The following is a 26,220-nucleotide window of genomic DNA, read 5'->3' on the forward strand; positions in this document are numbered from 1 at the left end:
AATGGCTGCTGTTTGCTGATACAGTGAAGGCATCTGGAATGTTGGGAACTTCTTGGCTAATATCACGTTTAAGTCGGCTTCTTCTGTTTCCAAATTATGCTTACTTCCTCCCATTCCCCCAGCCTCTATCGCTGACCTTGGACTCACAATACTAATGCAGACCCACGCGTCAGTTCTAACATTCTGCTCCTGCCCTGTGACACCTAATGCATGTGTTTTCCCAGCCCTTCAAAGGGTGCCGCACACAGGTCACGGGCTGGGGAGCACCCTCGTGTGGCGCTCTGCCTCATCTTAACCTGGTCTTGCCTCCTGCCTTTGCTCCTGACTGTAGGCACAGTGTCCTGAGGGCCTGCAATGAAGGGTGCTTTTTGTATCCCCAGCACCCCAAGGGGTCAGGTGGAAGCCCTGTTCCATTTAACGTCCCATCGGCTTTCTTGACACTCGAACTCTGTGTCTATTTTACATCTCATTTCAAGAGTCCTTGTGAGTCTCTTATAAGTCAGTGTCACGTCTGGCTCCTGGTGGCATCATAAGGATGTTCTTAGGGACTCATAGTTGAATACCCTGCCGGCACGTCGATGGCTGAGTCTACTCAGGTCACCTTTGAGCCATTTACTTCATCTGGGACATTTCTCTTTAACATCCTTGTTATCAATTCGCAAGAGTGATTAGTCTGAAAACACAGTGTGAAACCTATTGATTATCTTCCCTCTAATTCGAGGGGAATCGATCTATCAGACAAACAAGGTTTTCCATTCCAAAACAAAGCAGATGGTCACGAAGGGATTAGTTCAAAGGGCACCTTCAAAATTTGAGAAGGGCCCTGGAGGGACAGCTGGATCTTTCTCCTGACCACAGGCAGTGTTCCACTCGTAGACTGCCCCGGGCAGCCTCTCTTGCCCCAGTGGAAAGAACATTTGCCCCGTTGTCAAGGCAAATGCACACCCGTATCAGCAAATGCTTACTTATACCTCCAAAAGCATCTGGCTGGCCCTGATGTTTCAGCTTCAGCCAAGGCCAAGGGCAGTCAGGCACTCTTAAGTAGATTGTTGCTCAGAGTTGGCAGAGCAGGATCCACCTGACGGATGCCCTGTGCCGTGCCCAGGTCAGCCATTGGGCCAATAGGGCCCCCTTGGAGCACGGAGGCCAGAGCCATGCCTTGGGTAGGCTTTCTTCTCCCCTGTCCTCGAGCCTCTGCAGCGGTGGCCTCTGCCAAGCTCCCAGCTCTAGGACGTGCCTTCCTTGTTTGCATGGAAGGACAGTTTGTACTTAAAGGAGTGATTAGATGGATTCTTCTTGCACGCTTCCATCTCTGATGACAACCAGCTTCATCGATATAATTATCATTAGTTCTCTTCATCTTCCTTTAATGGCACCAGCTGGACAGACTGGTTCTCTTTACTGCCCAGATTGGTGGTGGGGTTGCCTGTGTGGGGATAGGTGACAGGCACCATGGAATAACAGATGGTAAATTCAGGGCTTGTTGGCAATCAGCAGGTTTTTGCTAATGATTTAATTAGCTATGCAAATTGTCAAATCAGTGTGAACATTGTTTTTATCGAAAACTTTACCTAAATTAATTACCATAATTAAGTAGCAGAATGTCAAGGATGTTGGCTGCGTAAAAGGGCCTGGCTGAGTAGGAAAAAAGAGAGATCTGTCTTCAATTAAAACGTATACCGTCCTTGGGACAGAGAAAATGCCGTTTGGAATGAGTTGCGTGAAGACGGCAGAGCCGCCTCCTCCCCGGCGTTGGCTGCTGTTCTCAGTCGTTTGCAAAGCCCTCCCGAGACCCTCAGTAAAAGTGGTGGCGTTTCCGAGGTCTCGCACAGCGCCCACTGCCCTCTCAAAAGTCCCCAGTGTCGGCAAGTTGCAAAGCGTGGATTTTTTTAATTTTGAAAAATCCATTTTTTTATTTCTGCAGATTGCTAGCATTGCTCGTTCTCCGGTGTCAGGCTGCACGCTAAGGACATAAACTCGCGTGGTCGCTCCCGTCAGGAGGCGATGTTTATTTCCTGTAGAAATCCAATATGCGTCTTGGCCCCCCCGACACCGAGACTTGGCCCCGGTGTACAGGACACGGTGTGTCTGACCCAGGTCCCCCAGCGCCTCCTCCCGCTAGTGTTTTAAGTGGGCTTCTCTCTCCCAAGGTTCCCTGTAATAATGTCAGCTGCTGTTCACAGGATGTGATGGTGGTAGGAGAGCCAACTCTGATGGGAGGTGAGTTTGGGGACGAGGACGAAAGGCTAATCACTAGATTAGAAAACACGCAGTATGATGCGGCCAACGGCATGGACGACGAGGAAGACTTCACCAATTCACCCGCCCTGGGGAACAGCAGCCCATGGAACAGTAAACCTCCGGCCACTCAGGAGACCAAATCAGAGAACCCCCCGCCCCAGGCTTCCCAGTAAGAGTGACCGGCTCCAGAATCCACTGTCCATAGCCCCCGTGGGTCACGCTCACTATTTCAGATCCTTACTTACAGGAGAGGAAGGAGCAAGACGTTAAAACTTTGCCACGCAAATACTGATTTCTAAACCACAATGATCTGAGTTTCTTTCTTCCTTTTTTTTTTTTTTTAATTGAGAGGACCGTTCCGAATAAACTTCCATGACCCCTCCCTGGAGGCCTTCGCAGGTAACACAGATACTGGCACTGATGATAATTAAAACAAGAGCAAATGCTAACGCTTCTCCTGGCTCAGTTTGAACCATGTTTGTTAATTTCCCTTCGCCAACCCCGCATCCAACCATCCAACGAAGGCCATGTTGTCAGTAAACCCTCAGTGCTCAGGATCCCATTCTATGCCGAATCCAACTACAGATGACTTTTTAATATTGTAAAATATTTTCTGCTTTTTGACTTGCATCTGAGAGTTTCTTGTTTCAGTAAAAAAAGAAAAGGAAAAAAAATCCGCTTTTGAAAAGTAATTTAAACGTACCTTTATTTTTTTCTCTCTCTCTTTCACCTTTTCTTTCACTGGGCAACAGCAAAGAGGGCCCAGCAGGGTAATTTATGGCCAAGCTAATGTCAGTTGGTCCTCGAGCCCGAGTTGGTTCAATCGAGCCCGAGTGCAGAAACAAGAAATGTCTTTTTGTCATCAGAGACACCAAGGCAGATTTTTACATAAAGAAAGACACCTGGCCCCTTGAGAATGTATTTGTTTGTAAAATTGCTGTTGATCCAAATATTTTCAAGCCATGTAATCCATTAATTTTGTGGGCAGTTTAATAAATCTGAAACTTCTGGGTTTCTTTTTTTTATTGTATCTGAGTTGACTGTTGTTTCTCTTCATAGTATATTTCCTGTATAATATTTTGTAAAGCCCTCACCTGGTTCTTTTATGGGGACTTTCCCTTGGGGGCAATCCCAGTGTATTTATGTGAAACTTTATAAAAGAACTAATTTTTCCATTCGCATATTAATATGTTCCTCTATCCATGTAAAGACACAGTGGCTCGTGTGTTATAAAACAGCTGTATTTTATGTATGCTTTACTGATAAGTGTGCCAATAATAAACTGTGTTAACGACCAAAGCAAAGGAGTCTGCATATCTGTGATCCCGGCAGAGAAATCTGCCCACGATGATGAGAAGTACTGAGCATGGATTTATGACCCAAATCCCACACGGAGTGGGACTGTGAAAACGCCTCATCTTTATAAACTACAGTTTCTTCCACACTCACTGCAGTTTACTTGGGCAAACACAGGGGTGCCTTCTCTGAGCTGGGCACTCTGCTGGCCGCAGACACAGGGATTGGAAAGCAAGGATTGACCTCGCTCCCTGTGGCTGGACAAGGGCAGTGGCTTCCACTCACGGAGTGCTTACTCTGTACCAAGCATCTCAATTTAAGGTCCACAGACATTACTTCAGGCTTCCCTGAGAGCTCAGATAGTGAAAAATCTGTCTGTAATGCAGGATACCCAGATTCTATCCCTGGGTCGAGAAGATCCCCTGGAGAAGGGAATGGCAACCCACTCCAGTATTCTTGCCTGGAGAATTCCATGGACAGAAGAGCCTTTATTTCAGCTAATCCTCACAGATCCACCAACTAGGCCTTCATCTCCCCATTTTTTATAAATCAGTGCTCCCACTTGCCTATTTTTCTAAAAAGCTTATTATACAAAGATTATGGAAAATTCATTTGAGGACTTTGGGCTTCAAGAACTTTCGCCACATTTGTCTACTCTGTTCAAATGAGGAAGATGAGAGAAGAAATCTGTTAGCATTAACTGGGTGTGTATGAAGTGCCAGGCCATAGTAATAGATCATCTCAGCCAGTTCTGGAAAAGAAGGGCTTGAAAAAGAGAAGAGAAGGGAGAGTGTGTCTCTTAGGTTGAGATTCCCAGAAGCAGAACCTGAGACCAAAATTCGGAGCACAGAGTTACTGAGGGGATCTTTTTCAGTTAAAAAAAAAAAAAAATCTTTAAGGGAGTGGAGGGGGAAGAGGCAGAAGAGGAAAGAGGTAGGAAAGCTGCGAACTCAGGAAGCCTACTTCCTGAGCCTGGTCCATGGTGCAGGGGAAGGCTTGGGGCACAGAGTTATCTAACCCTCGAAACTCAGCTGCCAGATTTCTGTACACCTGTACCGGTTAGTCATTGGCTGGGGCCACCCCCAGGGGGTGTGGGAGGCAGTAACTTCAGAATAAGATGAGCCCCCATTGGCCAAGGGCTGTCCTGCAGAGGAGAGATCAACTGGAAAGCAACAGTCTTAGCATCTCGGCATGGGTAGGTTAGTCCCAGAAAGGGCGTCTGGGCAGGGGACCAACCGTCTGCTTCAGTAAGTGACTTGCTCCATCTCAGAGCTCACGGGAGACATCGGTGGAATTTGTTACTGCATCTCCCTTGACTACAAAGCCTAGCTTCTCTCTCAGCATCACATTGTTTCCTTATGACATTAGCATGGGGAGGGAAATGTGTGGTACAATAGCAACAGAGCCAAAGGAAATTGAGGGAAACAGCTACTGTAATTGAAGCTCCCCTACTAGAACAGGAGAATGCCAGCTTATCCTCTGCCCACCTCATCATTTCAGGGTTCCTTTCATCAGCTCTTTAAAGTCACCAACCTGCAGTCATCACAGATGATTTCTGGGACAATTTGTTTGACATCTGTTCCACTTATCTATTGCTACACAGCTGATCGACCCCAAACTCAGAGACTCAAGAGGCAATTTATCATTATCAGTTAACATTCTGAGAGCTCAATGGTCAGGCGGTCTGCACTTAGGGGCACAGATGTTGGTTGGGGATGGTGTCATCAGAGGTTTGGCTGGGCTGGACATTCAAGATGGCGCAATCACATAGCTGGCGATTAGAATGGAATGTAAGGCTGTTGAATACAGCCTTTCCACCAGACTTTCACGGAATGATGGTTGGGTTCCCAGGGGAGAAGAAGCAAACTGCTAGTGCCTGGAACTGAAACACCATCACTTATCTGCACTGCCCATCAAGGCAGCCCAGATTCAAGGTGCAGAGACCCAAACTTCCTCTGTGATGGGTAAGTAGCACGTGCCTCCAACAAGGGGATTGACTGCAGACGGCCATGTGTGGAAACAAACCTCTACGGCATCCAACACAGTCCACAGGCTGGTCCTTGCTTCCCTGACACTGTGTCCTTAGCCCCTTCCCACTGGTACCTGACCACCATCTACCTCCACTCCTTTTCGTCGTCCGAATACACTAAGTGCCACATCAGACATGTCTTTGCATATGTTTCTCCCTCTTAGAATGCCCCCCCCTCCTTTTTACATAACCTACTCAATCCTTTTTTTTTTTTTTTTTTTTTTTTAATTAATCAATTTAGTTTTGGCTGCACTGGGCCTCTGTCATGCTGTGTGGGCTTTTCATTGTAGTGGTTTCTCTTCTTGCAGAGTGAGGGCTCTAGGCGTGCAGGCTCAGTAGTTGAGGTGCTTGGGCTTAGTTTCTCCCTGGCATGTGAGATCTTCCCAGATCAGGGATCGAACCCATGTTCTCTGCCTTGGCAGGTGGATTCTTAACCACTGGACCACCAGGGAAGTCCACAAAGCTATTCACTCTTAAAGGCCCAGTTTGATTCTCCTGGCCCTGAGATGACTCCCCAACTCAGGTCAGCATCCGTAGTCCCCTCTGGGATCCAAGAGCCCCTGGTTCTTGCTTCTGCCTTGGCTCTGTCCTGACAAGTTTTTGTTTTTGTTGTTAAATACCTTTCACTGTCCTGCTAGACTTTTCTAGGGCTGAGTGGTTTAATCGTTTCCATCTGAATCCTTAATATCTAAACTCTATCATACGTATCAAAATAGACAGAGTTAAAAACTCCCAAGCAAGAAATCATGACACCACTGCTTACCGTGCATTTCCCCTTCATGTTACAATCTGTCATTGTATGGCACAACAGAAAGTGATGTTTACCCTTGTGGGTACATAAGAGATGAGAGGTAGCAGAGACGGGCGTGTTCAAGGTTCTCCGAGGGCAGGTCGGCACAAAACAAACATTCTACAAAACACTGGCTTAAACCGAACTTAAATGATTTGTTAGGCCTGGGAGATTTGTCAGGCCCAGAATAATTCCAAGGGCAACCATTTCTCAAGTACACACTACATGTCAGCCGCTTGCTAGGTCCTTTGCCTGAGTGGTCTCACAATGATGGGAACCCAATGGTGGTGCATAGTTGGGTTTTGCTCTGTAATAACCTCCAAATATCAGCAGCTGATGACCAGAAAGATTTTATCTTTCTCCCTGATGGGACTGTGGATCACCTGGAACAAATGTATCTCGGGTCTGCCCCTCGGGTCTCTATCTAGAACAGGCAATCTTCAGAGCACACACTTTCTTGGCAGATTCTGAAAGAAGTGAAAGAAGTCAAGCCAAATCACACAGACACACACTTGCTCACACTGCATCCATGGACCAACGCAAGTCTCAAGGACAATCCAGCATCAGTGGAGTGGGGAAATAAACTCTACATCTTGCAGACTCAAGGGTATGAACAAACAACTGGGAATCCAGCCTACCCCTGGCAGCCTACACAAAGATGTCTGAAAAACTTCTAGTTATTTGTTAACATTTAAAAACTGATGAGTTTTCAAAATATCGTATTGATACATATATATGGAATCTAGAAAGATGGTACTGATGAATCTACTTGCAGGGCAGCTTTGAAGACACAGACGTGGAGGACACACTTATGGATATGAGGGGTGGATAGGAAGGAGAGGGTGGGCAAATGGAAAGAATAGCATGGAAACATATACACTGCCATATATAAACAGTCAATGGTAAATAGTTAAAATAAAAAATATAAATAGTTAAAATTAAAAAAAAAAAGAAAATATAGTCCAAACAAAAATCACACCTTTATGTGACTTATTTTTTTTAATGAGACCATGAAGTCCCCTCTGGAGGAAACCTTCAAATTACAAGTGCTATCAATACGCCACTTCACAGACCCTTGTCCTCAGAGACATCAGATATTCCTTAATTCTCATCCTGAAGTTTGCTTTTAGATAAGGGTATTTTTTGGTTGTTTGTTTTTAAATTGGGCACAGATTGATCAATAAAAGCATGATAACACTGAAAAAAAAATAGTCAATGGGAATTTGCTGTATGACCCAGGGAACTCAAACTGGGGCTCTGTGACAAACTAGATGGGTGGGTTGGGGTGGGAAGTGAGAGGGAGGTTCAAGAGGGAGGGGACGTATGTACGGATATTGCTGATTCATGTTGTGTGGCAGAAACCAACACAATATTGTAATTATCTTTCAGTTAAAAATAAATAAAGGAAAACAGTGGATGAATTTTCAATAAAAGTTAAAATGTTTTGGCTTTTAATATTTTTTATTATTATTATTTTTTAATATAAATTTATTTATTTTAATTGGAGGCTACTTACTTTACAATATTGTATTGGTTTTGTCATATATCAACATGAATCCACCACGGGTGTACACGTGTTCCCAATCCTGAACCCCCCTCTCACCTCCCTCCCCGTACCATCCCTCTGGGTCGTCCCAGTGCACCAGCCCCGAGCATCCTGTATCGTGCATCAAACCTGGACTGGCGACTTGTTTCATATATGATATTATACATGTTTCAATGCCATTCTCCCAAATCATCCCACCCTCTCCTTCTCCCACAGAGTCCAAAAGACTGTTCTGTACATCTGTGTCTCTTTTGCTGTCTCACATACAGGGTTATTGTTACCATCTTTCTAAAGTCCATACATATGCGTTAGTATACTGTATTGGTGCTTTTCTTTCTGGCTTACTTCACTCTGTATAATAGGCTCCAGTGTCATCCACCTCATTAGAATGGATTCAAATGTATTCTTTTTAATGGCTGAGTAATACTCCATTGTGTATATGTACCACAGCTTTCTTATCCATTCGTCTGCTGATGGGCATCTAGGTTGCTTCCATGTCCTGGCTATTATAAATAGTGCTGCGATGAACATTGGGGTACACGTGTCTCTTTCAATTCTGGTTTCCTTGGTGTGTATGCCCAGCAGTGGGATTGCTGGGTCTTATGGCAGTTCTATTTCCAGTTTTTTAAGGATTAATATTTTTTTTTAACTGGAGGGTAATTGTTTTATAATATTGTTTCTGCTGTACAAAGTGTGAATCAGCCTGTGCACGTATCTCCCCTGCCTTCTGGACCTTCCACCTCCCACCCTCCTCTCCCCATCCCTCACCGTCATCCCAGAACACCAGGCTGAGCTCCCTGTGCTATACAGCAGCTTTCCACTAGCTGTCTATTTTATATATAGTGTTAGTCCCTCAGTCGTGTCTGACTCTTTGCGACCCCATGGACTGTAGCCTGTCAGGCTCCTCCATCCATGGGATTTCCCAGGCAAGAATACAGGAGTGCCTAGCCATTCCCTTCTCCAGGGGATCTTCCCTACCCAGGGGTCGAACCCAGGTCTCCTGCATTGCAGGCAGATTCTTTTCCTGTCTGAGCCACCAGGGAAGCCCCATTTTACATAAGGTAGTGTATATATGTGGAGTAGGAAATAGCAACCCACTCCAGTATTCTTGCCTGGAAAATTCCATGAACAGAGGAGACTGGCAGGCTACAGTCTGTGGGATCACAGAAGAGTTGGCATGAGCGAGAGGCTGAGCATGCACACATACGCAGTGTGTGTATATCAACGCTAGGCTCTCAATTCATCCCACCCCCTCCCTTTCTTATGTCCAAAAATCCATTCCCTAGGTCTGCATCTCTTTTCCTGCCCTGTGCATAGGCTCATCAGTACCATTTTTCTAGATTCCATGTATATGCACTAATACATAATGATAAAAATTAAAATGTCTTGCTTCTCTTAACCAACAGAATCTAACAACCATAGACTCACACTTCTGAATTCCTGGATGGTGACGCTTGGCTGGTGTCTGGTCATAGATGCCGTTCTTAGATGCTCCAGCCTGTCACCCTGACACCATTTTTCTGACTCCCTCGACCTACCCAGCTTTAGTCATTAGCTGCTCTACCTGTTTTCCCCATTCTCTCTACTCCTTAAATCCTCATTTGGAAGTTGGCATTAGGGGCCCATTTTACAGATGTGAAGATTGATGTGCGAGCAGTTTAGTTAACACTGTTGATTGCACAGCTCATAAATGGTAAGATGGGCTTTGAACCTGGGTCCTCAGTGTCAAAGCCTGGGCTCCACCAAAACAGGCTGGTTTAGAAACCACAGTGGTAGTTTTACCTTCGGTGGATTAGGTTAGAAATGAGATAAGCATGATCTCATTGAGTCTTTGCAATATCTCTGGCGGTGAGATGAGGTTATTTCCCCCCTACTTTGCAGATGGAGTGTAGGCCACTTAAACAGTTTGCCCAAGGTCACAGAGCTCACGAAGGACACCATCATGTCACCTTGACTCTGACCCACTCTGTTAGACTCATTGTCAAGTGTACAGTCCACAGATGCGGGGTTTGGAGAGAGAAGGGTCTAGCCTGGGAGAGGGGTCCTGGCATCCACCTTCTGCCACTGACTTTATGTTTCAGGGGGTGTCAGAGAGTTTGACCAGAAGCCACAAATTGTCACTCACCTGATAATTAAGCAAAGCAGATCCTTTGAGGGCCATGAAGTCACAGGGACATCTGACAAGGGATTTATAAATAAGTGGCCCAGTCCCTTTGGGAAATCCTCTCTCTTTCTCCATCTCCCTTTTACCTTGAGGTGGACATTTAGTGCAGCAGGAAAACACAACTCACACTGATACAACTTGGGGACGGGCACCGTGAGAGCCAGGCCGACAAGGTCAATTTCTCTTGAGCAGGATCGGCAGCCTCCTTGAGAAATTCACTGTATAGTGGGATAACCCCTCCATTTGCCTTAAAAAATTACTAGGCTTTTTTTTCTGATGGTTAAACAACACATGCTCTTGTAGACCATTTGAGAAAACGGGGACAAGAAGAAATTAGAGTAATCCCCCTATCCTGATATAACCAATGCTAATATTCTGATGCAAATCCATCTGTTTTTTTTTTTTTCTAGGTTCATCTACACTACAGTGTTGGTAATATACAGAATAGATAATTACCTATCCCACCCTTTTCATATAATATTGTATCATGAGCTACCTCATTAATTATTCTTTAAAAACATGATTTTAATTTCCATATAATGATCCACTAATGGAATATTACCATAATCCATTAAGTCAATTATTTATGACTGGTCAACTCCCTTTTTCCATCCCATTAGAATTCCATAATCATGAAGAATAAGCTGGTTAAAAGTTGATGAGCGTGTATTGAGTTGAAATTCACTTATTGGCTATTTGCCCAGCATCATGCTGGGCAGTATAAGGGATTCCTTCACCTGGTCCTGCCTTCAAGGCGCTTACAGTTGGGATAGAAGACAAGTGCGTGAAATGCTACCCAACCAAGTGAGTCTGAGTATACACAAAGTGTCCACAAGCATCAGGAATAAAACTCCAAGAGGTTATAAGAATGGCACTCACGTTCATTCCGCCTTCCTACGTTGTGCCCTGCATCTCATAAGCAGGCATTTTGTACTATAAGATCAGAGAGGTTGAATCACTTGCCCAAGGTCACACAGACCAAAAACAACAAGGTCACATTTGAATCAGCGCCTGCCCCCAAGGTCTGTTCTTTCTCTGGTGAGCCACAGGAAATCCCTGGGGAGACACAAGTGCCGTGACTGTGTGTTGGTGACAATGACCCCACCCAGAGGGGCGATGCTTTGTGCACGTGTGCACATCTGAGTGTCTGGTGGCTGCTCTGAAGCTGCTCTCTGGCTTCGCCTCCTTTGATCCATCACCGCTATCAGCACAGTGCCTCTGATCATCGGGAATGCCGGGGACTTTGCGTTTAAACAAAACCTACCGTATCAGCACTGTTGGTGTGTATATAAAGGTGTTTTTTTGCACTTGAAGCCATTGAGCTAGGAAAGTCAGGGAAAGATAATTAAAACTATAAATTAAGGAAACTGGTGAAGCCATGGCTATGGCCTTGCCTGTTTCTGTTTTATTTTCAGTTCCTATTCATTCCAGAACGTTACCATCCTTGGAGAAAGAAATATTTTCTTGTTTTCCAATAGCCTTCAATGAATCTCCATAAAATACAGTCACCCCTCATCATCTGTAGGTGACTGGTTCCAGAACTGCTCCCCCACTTTCCTTTAACCTCCCACCCCCACCCCCTCAACCTTCCCTTACCAAAATCCTGGATGCTCAAGTCCCTTACATTAAACAGCGTGGTATTTTCATACAATCTTCACACATCCTCCTGCATACTTTAAAGCATTTCTAGATTACTTACAATACCTAATACGATGTAAATGCTACGTTAAATTGTTGCCAGTGGGCAAATTCAAATTTTGCTTTTTGGAACTTTCTGGAACTTTTTCCCAAATATTTTTGATCTGCAATTCATTGAATTTGCAGAAAAGGAAATCCTGGCTCTTCAAGGCTGACTGTGTTTCTTCCTGAGTTAGGGAAACCTGTTTGGGAGGAAGTTCTTGGTAGGAAATCTCTTTCAGAGCTGACTTGCTAAATCTTGAGCCCTTTTCCAAAGATAAGTCATTCTCTCCTTTTTCATTCTTAACTTGTTGGGAGAGTTAAGTTCACTTTTGGGGGGGCTGCAAATTCTTCTGTTATGTTCTAATGAAGGTGTTAATGCTTTAAGTGAAAACTGTAAGAATTCACAAATGAGTGTGAAATTAATAGAACTCCTGAGACCTAGCTGAAGTCGATTGTCACAAAAATGAAATTTTAAAAATAAAAACTTACACTTGGTTACTATTGTTTTTCAGTCGCTAAGTCATATCTGACCAACTCTTGGTGACCCATTGGACTGCAGCACAACAGGCTCTTCTGTCCTCCACTCTCTCCCGGAGTTTGCTCAAATTCACGTCCACTGAGTCTGTGATGCAATCCAACCATCTTATCCTCTGCTGCCCCCTTCTCCTCCTGCCTTCAGTCTTTCCCAGCATCAGGGTCTTTTCCAATGAGTCGCCTCTTTGCATCAGGTGGCCAAAGTATTGGAGCTTCACCTTCAACATCAGTCCTTCCAATGAATATTCAGGACTGATTTCCTTTAGGACTGACAGGTTTGATCTCCTTGCAGTTCAAGGTAAAGAGGGGGAATTTTGGAAAACTGAGGCACTGTCTAAGGGATCGAACCCTATTTGTTGATCATGGCAACTTGGACCTTGTGTTGGGAAAGCTTCTGAAGAGCCCTCACTCAGGGAAAGATTGACATGAACCGTATTAGCATGCCTGACACAAAATTCATCGTGATTGTTTCCCACAAGAGTGACTAACTCCACTTTCCTGGATCTGCCCCAGTTGTAACACTGAACATTTGTCTTCCTGGGAAACTTCTCCGTCCCAGGCAAACACGCCCACCTGTAACTAAACAGTCATATGCAAAATCACAACCGTTGCTACTTATTGAGCATCTTTTTCATTCCGGACACTTTGCATGTATTGATTCTAATACACCCACCCCGGGTGAGGAGCCCTTAATGTTATCATTTTACAGGTAAGAAAGCTGAAGTGAAGAATCATGAAGGAAGATGCCCAAGGTATTCCAGCTAAAAAGCAACAGAGCCAAGATCCAGCCCTCAAGGTAACTGACTTCCAGCTTGTGCTTTCTCCTCTATGTCCTTGGCTTTGAACTTTTTTTTTTTTTTTTTTTTTTTTTTTTGCCCACGCCTGCTTGCAGGATCTCAGTTCTCCAACAGGAATTGAACCAGGGCCATGGCAGTGAAAGCCCAGAATCTCAACCACTGGGCCACCAGGAAACTCCTGGAAGTTTTATTCTAAATAAGACCAAGATAAGTGCAATATGTAAGCTGACTAAGAGGAACAATCAAACATCAGAGACTGTCAGATGCAAAAAAAATTCCACAGGAACCAGAGTCCTGGCTGTGCAAGCCAGGAACACAGCTGCCTCTCACACTATCCCCTCCTCCTTCAGTTACAGAAGAACTCCCCTGATTCACAAAAAATCCATCATGCACTATTATTTTTACTGGAGTACAATTGCTTTGCAACATTGTGTTGGTCTCTGCTGTAGAGCAGAGTGAATCCGCTCCATGTTTACGTATGCCCTCTTGAGCCTTTTGAGCCTCCCTCCCACCCCGCTGGTTATCACAGAGCACTGAGCTGAGCTCCCTGCAGTATAGAGCAGCCTCCCACTGACATCTAATTCAACATGATGGTGTGTCTATGTCATTGCTCCCCTCTCAGTCTGCCCCGCCTCTCCTTCCACAAGCCCATTCTCTAGGTCTGTGTCTCTATTTCTGCCCTGAAAATAGGTTCATCAGTACCATTTTTCTAGATTCCACATGTATGCATTAATATTCAATATTTGTTTTTCTCTTTCTTACTTCACTCTATGGCAGACTCTAGGTTGAATCTGGCCAATTAGAAAGCATTCAGGCAAATGACATCAGGAACATACAGCAGGCAGGCCAAGAATAATCCCATTTGGCCCACTGAAAACCTCCCTTTCTGTGTAAACGAGGCCAACCTAGCCTGTCTTCAGGACTCACCGGTGGTTTTGCTCAAGGCATGAGAACAGCTAGAAACATCTGTAGCTACTTTGCACATCCGTTCAGTTACCTCTGCAGCTGGGTCTAGGGATTTTGCCTTTGCCAGGGGCACCCTGGGAGATTCCTGGCAAAAATTCAAAAGTAGAAGCTGTTGTCTGGAGTGAGGAGAGAAATCTCCCAGGTGGGCACTTGTGTAAGTCAGCCACGGAGTCTACCCTTCTGCCGCCACCCAGGAGTGTCAGTGTGGCTTACCTGTCACTGCTGAACTCAGATAATGAGGGTACAGAGTCCCCAGGTGGTATGTTTTTATATAACTTAATTTTTTTATTTTTGGCTGCGCTGGGTCTTCACTGCTGCTCATGGGCTTTTCCCTAGCTGCAGTGAGCAAAGGCTGCTCTCTAGCTGTGGTGTGCGTGACTCTCATTCAGGTGGCTTCTCTTGTTGCAGAGCATAGGCTCTATGGAGCCTGGGCTTCAGCAGTTGTGGCTCCCGGGCTCTAGAGCACAGGCTCAGTAGCTGTGTCACGTGGGCTCAGCAGTTGCGGCACACGGGCTTAGTTGCTCCATGGCACGTGGGATCTTCCTGGACCAGGGATCGAACCCCTGTCTCCTGCACTGGCAGCAGGATTCTTTACCACTCAGCCATCAGGGAAGCCCCTCAGTCTGTAATTTTGAATGGAAGGACACAGTACCTTTTAAAAGATAGAAAATTGTCTCTGTTAGCAAATTTAATCTCAATAGTGGCAAAGCCCAATCCTTTCTTCTCTCCTTTTTTCAAATAGGTGCACAAAGTTGACATCACTTTTAAAGATCCAGATGAATTATTTTTTCTCTCCAGCAAGATTGCATATTTGTTTATTTTGTTTCAAGGAATGTTTTAAATATATTTCTATTATTTTATTAGCTTGGTCCTTGTAGAAAATTTTAGAAAGTACTGAAAAGCAGTAATAATAATTATTATTGTAACAATAATAATAAAATAAAGTTGAAACCACCTATATTACCACCACCAAGAGATAGCTATGTCTCACACTTTGGTTTGTTGCTTTGCTTTTGTTTTAATTTTTTTATTGAAGTATAGTCAGTTTACAATGTTGTGATAATTTCTGCCACACAGCAAAGTGACTCAGTTATGCACATGTGTATATTATTTTCCACTGTGGTTTATCCCAGGATCTTGAATAGAGTTCCCTGTGCTTTACACTGGAGAAGGCGATGGCACCCCACTCCAGTACTCTTGCCTGGAAAATCCCATGGACGGAGGAGCCTGGTAGGCTGCAGTCCATGGGGTCGCTAAGAGCCAACACGACTGAGCGACTTCACTTTCACTTTTCACTTTCATGCATTGGGGAAGGAAATGGCAACCCACTCCAGTGTTCTTGCCTGGAGAATCCCAGGGACGGGGGAGCCTGGTGGGCTGCCGTCTCTGGGGTCGCACAGTCAGACACGACTGAAGCGACTTAGCAGCAGTGCTTTACACAAGGACCCTGTTGCTTATCCATTCTGAATATAAGAGTCTGCATCTACTAACCCCAAACTTTCATTCCTTCCTTCTCACTTCTCCACCCCGTTGGCAGCCACCAGTCCGTTCCATGTGTCTGTGAGGCTGTTTCTGTTCTGTAGATAGGTTCATTATTTATATTCCTAGGAAAGAGGTTTGTGGATAACTTCTGTTAAAACGAGACCCAGTTAAAAATTGCCCCTAGCTGTTGCCCTTAAAACAGAGGACAACTGATGGTACTGCCGTCAAAAACAAATACTGGAAGGTACAGCCTAAAACGTTTTTGAACATAAAGATCAATGAGGGGAACCTGACCCCCAGAGAATCAGAGCAGAGTGTAAGATGGTGAAGCATCGGCCCCGAAGCAGGCACACCAGGGCAAGGGTTTAGATACACACCAACGTCTGAGTCTCCATTTACAGCATTTTGTATCTATGAGCAAAGGATGAAATAAACTAATGTTTAAACTGTTGGCTATACATTTTGAAATCATTATTTTACATCCTTACCTTAGCCTGCAAATAAAATTTTCAGATGGATTAGAGACTCAAGTTAAAACTACAAAGCACTAGAAGAAAACAAGAAATAGTACTAATATTGGGAGCTGAAAAACAATCTCTCTTTTCTAAACACCAAGACTAGATATATTTTTTTTAATCGATGTATTTAGAAGGACATGTGTATAAATGTGGTGAAATGTCTGAACTCTGGAGGGTCAGACCTAGGTGCAAACCCTGACTTTGGCATACCCTGGCTAGCTGACCTTACAAAAGCCTTAGGCGCCTCTGATTTCTGTTGTCTTATCTATAAAACAAACACGTCAGTGGTTTCCACTCAAAAAGTTGTGTCACAAATTAAATAAAATATCATATGTAAAACATCTGGCACAACTAACATTATAAATTATTTGTATTAGTATTTTACATATAAGAACATATAAAACTTAGAAAATATGATATGAATAAGGTCAAACCAAGGGCTATGATAATAAGCCTAACTGACTTAAACTCCCCTGTTAAAAGGCAAAACACAAAACAGAGACAGACGCAGAAAGAATCAGTGTTCAGCCATTAAGAAAACACAGATAAGATGAAAATGACATAGACTGATTACAATTAAGCAGATGGGAAGCCATCAACTATACATAAACAAAAGGAAATCAAGATACATGTTAATTTTAGACAAGTTAAAATTTATGGTAAAAAAATATTAAATTTTATTTTAACTAAAAGTGCCACTATGTTCCAAGCAATAAAGCATCAAAATATAAAGCAAAAGACTATTCAAACTCAATAATTTGATTAAAGCACAATGGCAACATATCACTTTCGTTTTTCAGAGATTAAACAAGAAAAAAATGGAAACAGAAAATTAATGTAATTAGATTGGAATAATACATACATTTTTATCTTTAGACAGATTAATTACATTTTCTTGGGCTCCAGGAGATTGTAAAGGACAGGGAATCCTGGAGTGCTGCATTCCATGGGGTTGAAAAGAATTGTACAGGACTTAGATTCTAAACAACAACAGCATACACAAAATTGTTCCAAATAACAGTTCCAAAAAAAAAAAAAATTACTAATGCAGTAATTTGTATGGGATGCTTGCTTTAATTGCAATATAATAATACAAAAAAAAATGTTTAACAGAAACCTAGACAAATATTCTTAACTACTTAAATTTTTTTTAAGTTTTCTTAAATAAATATTGGGTCAAAGAGAAAATATAGTTAATATGCACACACTATTTTGAACTAAAGAAATTAAACCATTGCTCCTAAAACCAGTTGTGGAATTCTTGGGCTCCAAAACCACTGAGGATGGGGACTGCAGCCATGAAGTTAAAAGACGCTTGCTCCTTGGAAGAAAAGCTATGACAAACCTAGACAGCGTATTAAAAACCAGAGACATTACTTTGCCTACAAAGTTCCAATAATCATGTATGGATGGAGAGCTGGACAATAAAAAAGGCTGAGCGCCGAAGAATTGATGCTTGTGAGCTGTGGTGCTGGAGAAGACTCTTGAGAGTCCCTTGGACAGCAAGGAGATCCAACCAGTCCATCCTAAAGGAAATCAGTCCTGAATATTCATTGAAAGGACTGATGCTGAAGCTGAAACTCCAATACTTTGGCCACCTGATGCGAAGAACTGACTCATTGGAAAAGACCCTGATGCTGGAAAAGACTGAAGGCAGGAAGAGAAGGGGATGACAGAGGATGAGATGGTTGGATGGCATCACCGACTCGATGGACGTGAGTTTGAGCAAAGTCTCGGAGATGGTGAAGCACAGGGAAGCCTGGCGTGCTGCAGTCCATGGGGTCACAGACAGTCCGACATGACTGAGCGGCTGAACAACAATGGTTGCTTTACAGTGTTGTGTTAGTTTCTGCTGAGCAGCAATGTGAATCAGCTATGTGGATACATATAGCCCTTCTTTTGGAGATTTCTTTCCCATGTAGGCCACCACAGAGAATTTAATTGAGTTCCCTGTGCTATACAGTAGGTTCTCATTATTTATCTATTTTATACATAGTAGTGTGTGTATATGTCAATCCCGATCTCCTAATTTATCCCACCTTGTCTTTCTCCCTCTTGATATCCATACATTTTTTTCTCTACTTCTGTGTCTCTATTTCTGCTTTGCAAATAATATCATCTATGCAATTTTTTCTAGATTCCACATACATGCATTAATGTATGACCTTTGTTCTTCTCTTTCTGATTCACTTCACTCTGTATGGACCTTTACTTCTTCTTAACTGGGTGAAATATTGGTAGGACTGCAAATCAAGCTGTTCTGCTCTTCTCTAGCCAAGGGTGTGGCTTCTGGGTAGACCATTCAGAGTATTGCTCCCAGGGTATCAAGTTGAGGGAGAAAGAAAATGACTAAATAATCTTAGATGGCCATGGGGCTATAAGAAACATGAAATGAAGGAGTGGGCTAGAACCTACTTCAGCTTCCTTAGCTAGGAAGTGAGGTCACACGCAGTCGGACAGGCTTGGCTTGAGTCACTTCTATCATAAAAATATGAACAGCACCTCCATTCCACTGAAGTCCTGCAGGACCCAGTTCTAGGAGAAATTCACCAGTGCTCATGAGAGTTGATGCTCCCTTGTACAATAAATGCATTACCTCAGTCATTCCATGAGTTTACATTTAAATGCTCAAGAAAATGTCTATGGGGGTGGCTTCTTCCCTTCCAATTCTATTCTGCAACTGGCCAGCATAATTTGTTTTAAGAATTCAGATGGTACCTAACACAACCTTTTTTCCTGTTGTGTTGTTCAGAGAGAAATGAATGATTGTCTATTTTGAGTATTAATCTTCCGTTGTCTCCATGGATACCTGATTCACTTAGAAATGAGAGGCTCGGAACCCAGAGGACCTATATTTGGTTCCTCATGGATGGAGAGTCTGAGGCTCAGGGAGGGGCAACTGTAAACCCCATCACGGTGGGCATGGATTGGCTAAGCAATAAAACACCATCTACAGTGTTTGAGAAAGAGGGAAACATATTCAATCATTTTTACAGCTGATGTAATAGCATCTGAGTTTCTGCTCAAAGAAGGAATCCATTTTCAGATCACACCCCAATCAAAGGGATTCTCTCACTGCTGAGAAGAGGGGACTATAAACCCACTGCCATCAGACTCAGAAGAAAGGCGACTATAGATGCTCTCAGAGACTGAGATGGGCAGGCCATGTGGACGCACGGGGCAACCCTTCCTGGGATGAAGCCTTTTCCAGAAATGTTTTCCATTAAGTGCCTGTATTTAAAATCTTATTTTTTTAATCACAGTATGCAAAAGCTAAGAGTTTGGACTGCAGTCTCACCTTATGTAAGTACTCAAGGGAAAGCACGCACCCTGGAAACTGACCTAAGTCAAAAGGTGCAGAGGGCAAACTGCTGAGAACAAGAGAACCTGAGTGAAGAGAAAGTGGGACCAGAACAAAGGCAGACGATTCTTTGATTCACAACTGGTCCAGTGACTTCACCAGTTCTTTGTACAAGAAAAGAAGAGAAAACATACCAAAATCCCTCTGTATTTTTTTTTTTTTTTGCATTTTAATGTGTATTGTTACACTTAAGTTGACCACTTTAGCACTTGAGCGTCTGAATATCCTGATGGTTAAGACAAAGAGAGAATTATGAATGATGACTCTTATATGCTGGAGCAGGAGGGTCTTAATCCGTAAAGGAGTCTCATTTCTGACCAGGTTTGGAATAAATTCAGAGTTGGATGCAGATTAGAGTATACGCATATCAAACTATTACATCATTACGGACTATACCGATGTGGAGAATGTGGCTTATATCTGCATGCACACAGGCTTCCAAGACTTAATTAGAGAGACATAGCCAGCTAATCACAGGTAGCCCTGCAGTCCTGCAGGCTTCCTGGCAAGACCTGCTTTGCCATGCCACAGCGAACTGAGTCAGCAAAATATGTGTTCCCTTCTTAAGAGCAAGGAGAGGGTTTCCTTGCCCCTGGTTTCACTTCTCAAAACCATCCAACCAGTAAGACTGTCTACTGCCCAGGCAGGAGGGTTGAGAGGGATCAACAGCATTAAGGTGGTAGATTTCCTTCCACAAGGGGTGGGACAGACAAATCCGCTACCCCCCACTCAAACATTAGGGTCCAAAGATTAAAAAACAGTTTCTTAGAAAAGCCAATTTCCCTGGCACTAAGACTTGAATTCCCCATACTATGATCTGAACCTCCTTTTCAAAGCACTGTACCCTTTCCATGTCCTTCAAGACCAACACTCTCCTACTGATAATAGCAACCAAAATGATCTCTGAGATTCATTTACAGAATTTGAAAGGTTACTCCCCACAGTCAAGGGAATATATCTTTTTATATAGAACTGTGTTGGTTACAAAGAAATGAACTATTAATGGTGGAGTGTGGAAGGTCACAAAACTGGGGAAGGATGGAGAAGAAGGAGAAAACCTCAAAGTCATGCTGTGTTCTGCCATTTGAGTTCACTTGGGAGAATCCAGTTTTTCAGATTTGATAAGAACTTAACTACCATTTATTGAGGGCATCAGTCTCTCCAGTCTTCATTATGATAGCCTTTGCTTTCATCTTATAAAAGTCTTCTAAGACACTGACCCAGGAAAGCAGCCCTTGGGACAGCATCATGGCAGGAGATGCGTGCTCAGTCGCTTCAGTTGTGTCTGACTCTTTGCAACCCCACGGACCTCAGCCCGCCAGACTCCTCTGTCCATGGGATTCTCCAGGCAAGATATAGGAGTGGGCTGGTGTGCCCTCCTTGTAGCAGAAAACACAGGTCACAGAACAGACAGAGTTTAATTCTCCGAAGTCCAGGTTCTTTGCAATGTCACGTAGCTCTTCAGAAGAGTTTAAGGGGTCAAGTGTCTTGAACCCTTTGAATATCAAATTCCCTCCAACATTTTCTGCATCTGTGGACATGTACCTAAACAAACACCAGTAACCATGAAAACTATTCCTAAACCAGATCATCTGTCAGGAAGATGGTGGCTGTGTTTTAAGTCAAATTCAACTCAATAATTCATTTCAGAAATTATTTTGGAAACTCCTATTATGTACTTTTGTTGTTTCATCTCTAAGTCATGTCTGACCCTTTGTGACCCCGTGGACTGTAGCCCACCAGGCTCTTCTGTCCATGGGATTTCCCAGGCGAGGATACTGGAGTGGGTGGCCATCTTATTATGTGTAAAGCTTGAGAAAAGTGGGTCTTGACTTCCAGGAGTGTTCAGTCTTCTCAGGGTTTCAGAGACATCCATAGACCATCCCCAACAACCCAGCAACAGAAGGCAAGCTGAGGGCTATGATGTTGGAGACAAGAGTGGGTGGGCTGTGGAAACACATAGGGACAGAAGTATTTTTTTCTACCTGGAGAAGAGATGAGTTCCAAACGAAGCCTTGCTGTAAGGACAGGAATTGAATGGAGTTGAGGCTATGGTTCATCTTGTACACACATGGCTAGTGGAGACAGGGTTAATTTAGAGAATGTTGAGCTTCTGAGGCCGTGTCACTTTGTTTCTTATGCTCTATGATCTGATCCTGCCTGGAACTTCTAGGCCTTTCAAGGGTCAATAACCAACCTGTGACCTTCCGAGGGCCAGTAAGGAGGTGCCCAAGCTATCCACCATCTTCCTCAGACTTCTCTACGGTGAATGCCTGTGGATACTCCCAACATATCTCCCAGTCACATCCAGCATATGAGCTAGAGGCAGGATGGAAAGCCTGGATCAGAGTTTCTCAAGGTCAAGGATTTATCTCCTAAGGCAGGGGTCCCCAGTCTCTAGGATCTAGTGCCTGATGATCTGAGGTGGAGTAATAATAATAGAAATAACATGCACCAAAGTATGTGTGCGTGCTAAGTCGCTTCAGCTGTGTCCAACTCTTTGCAATCTTATAGACCCCCCATCAGGCTCCTGGGACTCTCCAGGCAAGAATACTAGAGTGGGTTGCTATGCTCTCCTCCAGGAGGATCTCCCCGACCCAGAGATGGAACCTGCATATCTCACGTCTCTTGCATTGCCAGACGAGTTATTTACAACTACTGCCACCTGGGAAGCCCTGATAGGTCAATTTCACCCTAAATCCCCCTGGAGGTGGCCAGCCATCCCAAGGTCACTCTTCATGGTCAGTCACCTTTCACTAGTGCGTTCAGGCAGTGTCCACAGCTGAGGTCCAGGGAATAGATTTCATTCACAAGTCACAAGTCTTAGCAGTTTATTCAAAAGAGAATGTTCAGAAGCATTTTCCTGAGCAAGGTCCCATGAACACAAAGGCTTTACGACTCTACCGTCAACTCATCCCAACCAGATTCAAAAGCTGCCTCCAATTGATTACATGGACACAAGACACAAACTGAAACACATACGCACAGAAGCTTGACAAGTTCCAATGCTTTTGGGGATGCAGGGATTCCTGAAGCTGCAGCCTCCAGCTGGCTCCACAGGAGAAGATTGAAGTGACCATCTGGGGCAATAGGGCTCCTGCAAGCCTCGAGGAGAGCCTCAACCAGACAGTGTCTCTCTGCAAGGATTTTTTTTCCTGCAGGTAATGAAATGCACATTGTTTCCCCTTAGAAAAAAGCATGGCCTGGACAGCATTGTGATCCAGGCTGTAGTTTTCAGAATTTTAGAATGCTAATCATCACTCTGCATTAGATTTGCATAAGTATACTTAAAGGGTCTTCCTTATTAAACTTTTAAGATGTGCATTAGCATTTTAATTTCTGAAAGATTTATTACATGATATTATGCCTCCCTTATCAGTAAACAAACACAAACAGTTGGAAATGGAAACACTCGTATGTTTGAGATTCACCCCTTTTGATATAAACAACAAAGAAGCTCAACAGAGAAGAGACTCCATTTCTAGGCGGTTTCAAGATGCCCCACTTTCCCACCTGAAAGCTGTTACTTGGCTCTGAGGGATTCTGGGAGGGTTTGTCATGGACCCTACCTTGTCTAGGTCTGGATCAGAACCTCAGTGCATGGTCCAAGTCAATCTCACCCTCAGGTATAAACAATGCTAGGACCAGTATTTGCAGTCCCAAGAGAACAAGCAGATGAAAAGCTGCAAATAATTGACCAGGAACATTGTATGAGGGTCTTTGTACAAGAAAGACTATCCAAGGCCTAGGTCCAGGTCTCTGCTCCCCCAGGAAGACTTCCTAAAACAGTCCCTCGTGTTCTCTCTCCAGGGAACTTTGATCATCTTTGCTGCTGTGGTTGTTGAGTCACGCAGTCTTGTCCGACTCTTTGTGACCCCATGGACTGCAACACGCCAGACTCCTCTGTCCTCCGCTTTCTCCCAGAGTTTGCTCAAATTCACATCCATTGAGTTGGTGATCTAACCATCTCATCCTCTGCCACTCCCTTCTCCTTTTGCCTTCAATCTTTTCCATCATCAAGCTCTTTTCCAATGAGTCATTTCTTCACATCAGGTGGCCAAAGTATTGGAGCTTTAGCTTCAGCATCAGTTCTTCCAATGAATATTCAGGGTTGATTTCCTCTAGGATTGACTGGTTTGGTTGGTCTGGTTGTCTTTATGACACTCAGTCAGTTGCTCACTGAACCACAGATAGTCAGAGCTGGAGAGGATCTCAGGACATCTGTCGAGACCGTGGTCCCCCAGTCACTGGCCACAGACAAAGTGGCCTGCAGATGTACTTGGTTTGGGTATGTAACATTTTGGGAAATATGTAATCGCTCAACAGCATTTAGAACTAGGAAAATTTTTAGTTTTTTTTTTTTTCTTTAGAACTAGACTTCTTGCTTCTCTTGAAAAATAAGAAGGTCTTACAAGGCATTTTTAACTTTCTTTTGTTTACTTTTGGTCATGCTGAGTCTTCACTGCAGTGTGTGGGCTTTCTCTAGTGTGGCGAGTGGGGTCTACTCTTTGCTGGGCTGCACAGGCTTCTCTTTGCCATGGCTTCTCTTATTGTAGAACATGGGCTCTAGAGCACAGGCTCAGTAATTGTGGGTACATGGGCTTAATTTTCCCACGGCATGTGAGATCTTCCCAGACCAGAGATCAAACATGTGTGCCCTGCAGTCATGGGCAGATTCTTAACCACTGTACCACCAGGGAAGTCCCAATGCCAGGCATTATGATTATTTTTTTAATTAATTTATTTTAATTGAAGGCTAATTACTTTACACATTGTACTGGTTTTTGCCATACATTGACATGAATCAGCCATGGGTGTACATGTGTCCCCCATCCTGAACCCCCCCCTCCCACCTCCCTCCCCATCCCATCCCTCAGGGTCATCCCAGTGCACCAGCTTTGAGTGCCCTGTTTCACGCATAGAACTTGGAAAGTGAAAAGTGAAAGTGAAGTTGCTAGGTTGTGTCTGACGCTTTGCGACCTCATGGACTGTAGCCTGTCAGTCTCCTCTGTCCATGGGATTCTCCAGGCAAGAATCCTGGAGTGGGTTGCCATTCCCTTCTCCAGGGGATCTTCTCAACACAGTGATCAAACCCGGGTCTCCCACATTGCAGGAAGACTCTTTACCATCTGAGCCACCAGGGGCTCCTGCATTGAGCTTGGTGATCTGTTTGACATATGATAATATACATGTTTCAATGCTATTCTCTCAAATCATCCCACCCTTGCCTTCTCCCACAGAGACCAAAAGTCTATTCTTTACATCTGTGTCTCTTCTGCTGTCTCACATATAGGGTCATCGTTATCATCTTTCTAATATAATTCCATATAATTCCATATATATGTCTTAATATACTGTATTGGTGTTTTTCTTTCTGACTTACTTCACTCTGTATAATAGGCTCCAGTTTCATCCACCTCATTAGAGCTGATTCAAATGCTTTCTTTTCAATAGCTGAGTGGCATTTTGGTTATTAAACTGCAGGCTCTCCCGTGCTCTAGAGCCCACACTCTAGAGGGCGTGCTCCTCACCAGGAGAGTCACCACAATGAGAAACCCAAGATCAGTCACCAAAAGTACTCCCACTCAAGTAACTAGAGAAAGCCCGTGTGCAGCAGCAGCAAAGACCCAGTGCAACCAAAACAGAAATAAATAATTAAAACCAAATAAATAAATGATAGGCTCTCCGCTCCAAGCCCATTCTATCCTGATGTGATCTGTGATGCTGGCATTGGGGCTCTGCAAACAATTGTCTTTTGCCAGCTGGTTCCCTGTTAGACTCGGCCAGTAGCAGCTGTTAGAAAAAGAGGGGGTCTGGACAGCGAGACACATACCTTCCTGGGTGCTTCCTCTTCCTGTCTTTGTCATAACAGCAATCGGGTTTCTTGCTCTGGCAGAGCAGGTGGTCACAGTTGTGGTTTCTTATACACCCTCCAAAGCAGTGCAGTTGGACCCCTCACTGAGATGCAAGCTCCAGCCAGCCCACACCCCCTCCTTGCACATCTGGGTCCCCATGCTATGGAGCTCCTGCTCCTCGCTTCTAGGTTAGCACAGTAACAGGAGGATAATGAGAGCCACAAATGTGAGTCACACCCGTAATTAAAACTTCTCTAGTCACTACTGTAAAAATGATAAAAAAAAAACAGGAGAAATTTATTTTTATTAATCACTTTTACTCATCTCAGTTTATCCAAAATGCTATCACAATATAGCATCAATATTAAAAGCATCATTAGTGACATAATTTGCATCCTTTTTAATGTAATGGAGACTTTGGATCCAGGATGCACTTTATACGTAGAGGAATTCATCATTCAGATTGGCTACATTTCAAGCACTCGAAAGATACTCAGAACTAGTGGTCACAATGTTGGATGTTGCAGCCCTAGGCTGTAAGAACCCAGTTCTCTCTGCCCAGCCTCCAGGGTAGCAGCTTCCTGCAGTTATTAAGTCAGCACTGTCTCAATGTGCTCCTTAGGCCTTTACAGTCCCCTAGTCTTGCCTGGTGTCTCAGACAGTAAATAATCCACTTGCAATGCAGGAGACCTGGATTCGATCCCCGGGTTGGGAAGCTACCCAGGAGAAGCGCATGGCAAACCACTCCAGTATTCTTGACTGGAGAATCCCATGGACAGAGGAACCTTGTGGACTACAGTCCATGGGGTCACAAAGACTCAGGATACGACTGAGTGACTAAGCACAGTATCTGTTTCAGTTCAATTCAGTTCAGTTCAGTCACTCAGTCCTGTCCAACTCTTTGTGACCCCATGGACTGAGCACGCCAGGTTTCCCTGTCCATCACCAACACCTGGAGCTT

At 44.0% G+C, this 26,220-nt stretch overlaps 1 protein-coding gene across 6 annotated transcripts in view; it reads left to right on the forward strand.

Moving 5' to 3' along the window:
* Nucleotides 1-3,540, forward strand: part of LDB2 (LIM domain binding 2) — a 459,965-nt gene extending 456,425 nt beyond the window's left edge. For 4 of the 6 annotated variants that reach the window (XM_006054966.4, XM_006054963.4, XM_006054965.4 and 1 more), the window contains exon 8: nt 2,184-3,540. In XM_006054966.4, the coding sequence (XP_006055028.1) occupies nt 2,184-2,414 (231 nt within the window). In that variant the 3' untranslated portion in view covers nt 2,415-3,540. Of the gene's footprint in view, nt 1-1,924 lie in introns of all 6 variants that reach the window. The other 2 variants (XM_006054968.4, XM_006054969.4) reach the window with 1 other exon arrangement.
* The last annotated feature ends 22,680 nt before the right edge of the window (nt 3,541-26,220 follow it).

This window comes from Bubalus bubalis, chromosome 7, assembly GCF_019923935.1.
Source record: "Bubalus bubalis isolate 160015118507 breed Murrah chromosome 7, NDDB_SH_1, whole genome shotgun sequence".
NCBI classification, from domain to species: Eukaryota; Metazoa; Chordata; class Mammalia; order Artiodactyla; family Bovidae; genus Bubalus; species Bubalus bubalis.